At 39.5% G+C, this 5,225-nt stretch overlaps 1 protein-coding gene across 4 annotated transcripts in view; it reads left to right on the top strand.

The window, feature by feature from the left end:
• Window positions 1-3,501, top strand: part of Vcl (vinculin) — a 111,266-nt gene extending 107,765 nt beyond the window's left edge. For all 4 annotated transcript variants that reach the window (XM_076835287.1, XM_076835289.1, XM_076835286.1 and 1 more), the window contains one exon: window positions 1,343-3,501. In XM_076835287.1, coding sequence (XP_076691402.1) covers window positions 1,343-1,489 — 147 coding nt within the window. In that variant the 3' untranslated portion in view covers window positions 1,490-3,501. The remainder of the gene's footprint in view (window positions 1-1,342) is intronic.
• Window positions 3,502-5,225: the final 1,724 nt, after the last annotated feature.

Consider the following 5,225-nt stretch of genomic DNA (forward strand, 5'->3'; position numbering starts at 1 on the left):
TAAATACACGACTATAAGTAAGAAGTCATGAGTTTTCATCCTGACTCTGTCAGGATGAAAGTTTGGATGGCAATCTCTAGACCTCTCTGCTCCTAAGTCCTTTTGTTGATAAGTGCAAAGATTTACTAATCAGAAATTCAAGCCCATAGTTATTTCTCCCAGAACTGTGATCCCTCTGAAGTTTCATGCATAAATTTAATACACATGAACATTTTTCTTGGGAGAACCCACAATCTCCATTTAAATAGTTAAGAATAACTCAGCTAAACAATCATTAAGGTTTCTGACTTTATGTGAGCAGAGTACCAACATTCCATTCCTATATTGTTGTGTTTGGAAGATAAACTTTGGATTTCCATAGATTGATCAGGTGGTTGGTTCATTCATTAACTGAATATTTATGAAATGCCTCCTAATGTGCCAAGAACTGGAGAACAACTGAGAACAAAAACTGACAAAAGGGGCTGGGGATGTAGCTCAGTGCTTGCTTAGCATGTGCAAGGCCTTGGGTTCAATCCTTGGTGCCACCCACACACACACACAAACACACACAACCAGGGCTGGGTGTGATGGGGCACACCTGTAATCCCAGTGACTTGGGAGACTGAGGCAGGAGGACTGCAAGTTCAAAGCCAGCCCCAGCAACTTAGTGAGGCCCTAAGCAACTCAGTGAGACCCTGTGTCTCTAAATAAAATATGAAAAAGGGCTGGGGATGTGGCTCAGTGGTTAAGCACCCCTGGGTTCAATCCCTGTTACAAAAGCAAAACAAAAAAACTCAACAAAACAAACAAAAAACATGATAAAAATCTGTCCTCCATTATGGAACTTAGATTTTGTATGGACAAACAACCTCTCTCAGATCACAATAATCTAGATAAAACTTAAAATGTTTCAACGAGTGATGATGGATTCTATGGAAAAAAATGAAAGAATTGGAGGTGAGGACTATTGAAAGTTGGGAGGTGGTTTGTGATGTAAAATAATGGGAGAAAGGAAGGCCTCACCGTGGTGACAATTGAGCTAAAAGATCTGAAGGACATGGGAGGGGAAACCAATGTTTACCTAGGGGAAGATTACTCCAGGTAGAGGGGATAAATATCAAGAGTCTGGAGGGGGAGGAATGCACTTGAAGATCTAGAGGTACAGACTATACGCCATCTGAAGGCACAGTACAAGATCATGGATGGTCTAGTTTGGGGTCCTTTTTGGTTAATACAGCTAATCCATCAGTGATGAAAGTGAGTACAGGGAATGGTTGCAGTCCATTCTTGGCTTAACCCTATTTTGGAGACGGGATTGCATCAGGGACTACTGTAATGGAGAGTTCTTCTTTCTTGACAGGCCACAGAGATGCTAGTTCACAATGCCCAGAACCTCATGCAGTCCGTGAAGGAGACTGTAAGAGAAGCAGAAGCTGCTTCAATCAAAATTCGAACAGATGCTGGATTTACACTGCGCTGGGTCAGAAAGACTCCCTGGTACCAGTAGGTACCCAGCCAAACCTGGCTGGTACGGAAACCCCTACTGAAAAGAAGAATAATCCGAGTTCCAGAAGCCATCTGGAGTTGCTGGGGGTTGAAAGCCACATCCCAGCCTGACATATCAGAAAGGAATGGGGTCTCTTCACATTATGAAACATTTATACTCTTTGTCATGGACACTTTGAAATGTGTCTCCATATAAATTCTGTATTCTCAAACACAGTTAAACTCATGTATACTCTGTCTCAATAGGTGGACTGGGTTTCTAGCCCATGGACTTCACATAAGCTCAGAATTTAAGAGTGAAAACACTAGCCAGACACCCTAGGGGACATTTCCCTCTTGTTTTCTTTTCACCAGCCAGTCAGTTAAGAAAATCTCTCTGCTTCCAAAAAATTGTTTGGGCTTTCCATGTTGCTGCTGACCCCGCCTGCCCTGGGTTGAGCTACCTGGGTCCTTTTCAGAAGTGAGCTTTGCTGCTGCAGGAAAAGGTAGCCTTTGGGAGCCCCAACATATAGGCCTGGATTCATTTCCTGCCTCTCCCCAACTAATTCAAGTTTCCACACAGTAGCAAACTTCACTGTCAGGAGGAAATCACAGAATCATGATTCTGTCTTTACTATGCCCCTGAGCAATGTCTGTGCTAGGGAAACTTCTGGTCCCATGGCAGTCCTCTGCCTGCCAGGTAACCATCCCATGAATACACTGTATGCCCTGGTGCTCTCTGTCACTAGAGGGGCAGAGTAGCCAGGGTGTGGCCCTGCCCATCCTCCCAGGGGGGTCATGCCCAGGCGTTCCATGCTTTGTCACTGCCTGCAAAGGTCTGTGCTGAGGACTTATCATTCATTCTTAGCTCTTTATTGTTCTTTTTTAAGCTGAAATGCTGCATTTAATTTTTAACCAAATCATGTTCTAGCTTTTGTAGTCTTCCCCTAAACCCTTCCTAAATAAGATTTTTAAATATATGTAGGTGTTCTTTCTTTTCTTTTTTGGGAAATTGGAGTCTCACTATGTTGCCAAGCCTGGTCTCAAACTCCTGGGTTCAAGGGATACTACTGTCTTGACTTCCCGAATAGATGGGACTACAGGCATATGTCACTATACTTTGGTTTATATGTAATTTCGAAAGATCCTTTTTATCCTTTTGAAATTCAGTTCATAAGAATTAGTACTAGACCTCTGAGATGGTCTAATGAAAAGGCAATCCTGTTAAAGGACACTTCTATCTAAGGGAGAGTGGTATTTGCAGACTAGAATTTGAATGCTTCTGGTACTAAATCAATGGTAAATACTCCTGGAATTCCTACTTCCCTTCAACCAACTAAACCAAGCCCCTTTATACTCTACTAAATATAATTGAAAATAATGAGCATAATATTTAATCATCACCATAGTAAATTTCCTATTACGCAAAGTTAAAAGGCAATCCCCCCCCCCACTTATCACTACTGCCTAAGCATTCTCCAGCACGTAAACCATTTCTTTCCAAACCCAAAATGAAAAAAGTAAAGGAGACCCTTTGTCTAAATATGCTTTCCTTTCACCCCCAATGTGTGTTAGATCCCATCATCAAATGTATAGCACTTGTCTTAAGGTGGTCCTGCACACTCAGGCTACCTCTATTTCCTTTTAACTGATAAAAGATTATTTTAAGGCCCTCAGCATATTTGTATAATTGCTTACCTGATATAAATGCAATATTAATGCCTTTAAAGTATGAATCTATGCCAAAGATCACCTTTTGTTTTACTGAAGATTACTTAGAAGAAATAAGAAAAATCTTTGTTCTTCGAGTTCTTCCGGTGTTGAGACACTGGTTTTACACTTTATGCCAGATGTGCTTTTCTCTAACAGTGCTCAAAACACAGTGAAGCAAACAAAACAAAACAAATCCCTGAATGGTAGAGGTGTCACCACTTTAAAAAAAAATACATTTGTAAGCTAGGATTTGTTATATGCAAATATTTTCTGCTTCCTCTTTTTTCTGTTTAAAACAATAAAATGCATTTGTATAAATAATGCTCTAAAGTTGGATGTTATTTTAGTAAGAACTTTTAGGTCAAGTTTTTCCTTTTTTTTTGAAGAATAGCCAATTAAACTAATCCTTAAGACCTGGAAACTAAAGATGTAGAAATCGACAATAGTATTTTAACTTAACAAGGATCTGTGTGATAAAGGACAACTTTGGGGATTATACACTTAGAAGTAGCAGTGACAAAGGTTAACAGAAGGCAGAAAGCAGCCAGATACAGATCATCCACTGGTTGAAGAAGTCTTTCATCTTAGAAGATTTTATTTAATAGGAATGACCATCACTATCCCTTAAAAAGCCGAAGTTATTAAATGTGCAGGAGAACCACAAATCCATTTTTTTATATTCTAAAATTTCAGCATAGGTAGGTTCTCAAGGACCTACCAGGGCTGTGGGGCAGAACTAGCTTTTGGAGACATATTCCTCTTCTTAAGCCCCGGCTAGAACAGTACTAGGAGATTTTTTAAAAATATTTTTAATTGTAGATGGACACAACATCTTTATTTTTTTAATATGGTACTGAGAATTGAACTCAGTGCCTCACACATGCTAGGCAAGTGCTCTACCACTGAGCCATAATCTCAGCCCACACTAGGAGATTCTTGGACAGAGCTGGGACATAACAGTTTTTGCCCGATTTTTCTAGATCTGCAAAGGTTAAATATCATTAAAGGTTGAAACGTGGGCTGGGGATGTGGCTCAAGCGGTAGCTCGCTCGCCTGGCATGCGTGCGGCCCGGGTTTGATCCTCAGCACCACATACAAACAAAGATGTTATGTACGCCGAGACTAAAAAATAAATATTAAAAAAAATTCTCTCTCTCTCTCTCTCTCTTAAAAAAAAAAAAATTCTTTCTCTCTCTCTCTTTCTAAAAAAAAAAAAAAGGTTGAAACGTGGGCTGAGGCTGTAGCTCACTGATAGACTGCTTGCCTAGCACGTGTGAGGCACTGGGTTCGATCCTTGGCACCATATATAGAAATATAAAGTCATGCTGTCCATCTACAACTACTAAAAAAAAAAAAAAAAAGTGATACTTAAAAGTGTTGCTAACTGCATTTATCACTGCTTTTATCACCTACCTACAAAAGCTTCCAACCATACAGGCGGATTCTAGCCTGCTTGAATTAAAGAGAAATGTCCAAGGCTATTAATTAGGGCAGCAATCTCTAACATTGCCCCATTTCTGCTATTTACCGTATGTTCACTGCTGCATTGTAGTTAGTTGTTTTCACAAATCAGTTGCCTCTAAGGACAATAAGATCAGCACATTCCAAGGGTTCTTCTATAACACTATTTAAGGAATGTACTTACCAGATGAATGCCCTCTGAATACAATGATGGGGACTTCATCACGCAGAAACTAAACATCTACTTTCATTTGCTCTTAGGATATACTCCCTTCACAACTTGGAAAAAGGGAATATTATAGGATTAGCTGGACCTCTGTGCTTAGTAAGTATTCTAATATTACTGAATATTCATGTATATATTAGTAAATGATAGTGATAAAGAAGGAAATTTTGAATGGCTGTGAACATACTAAGTTAAGGAAAAGAGCATTTCAAAGTGTTTTGCAGCAAACTTTACATCACATATGATGATACAGAAGAAATTCTGATCATGTTCAGCCTGTTGACATTGAACAGCTTAATTGAATCTGGGAACATTCAATTAATAGTTAAGCTTAACAACAACAAAAAAAATCAACCTG

The sequence above is a fragment of the Callospermophilus lateralis genome, chromosome 15 (genome assembly GCF_048772815.1).
Source record: "Callospermophilus lateralis isolate mCalLat2 chromosome 15, mCalLat2.hap1, whole genome shotgun sequence".
Classification (NCBI taxonomy): domain Eukaryota; kingdom Metazoa; phylum Chordata; class Mammalia; order Rodentia; family Sciuridae; genus Callospermophilus; species Callospermophilus lateralis.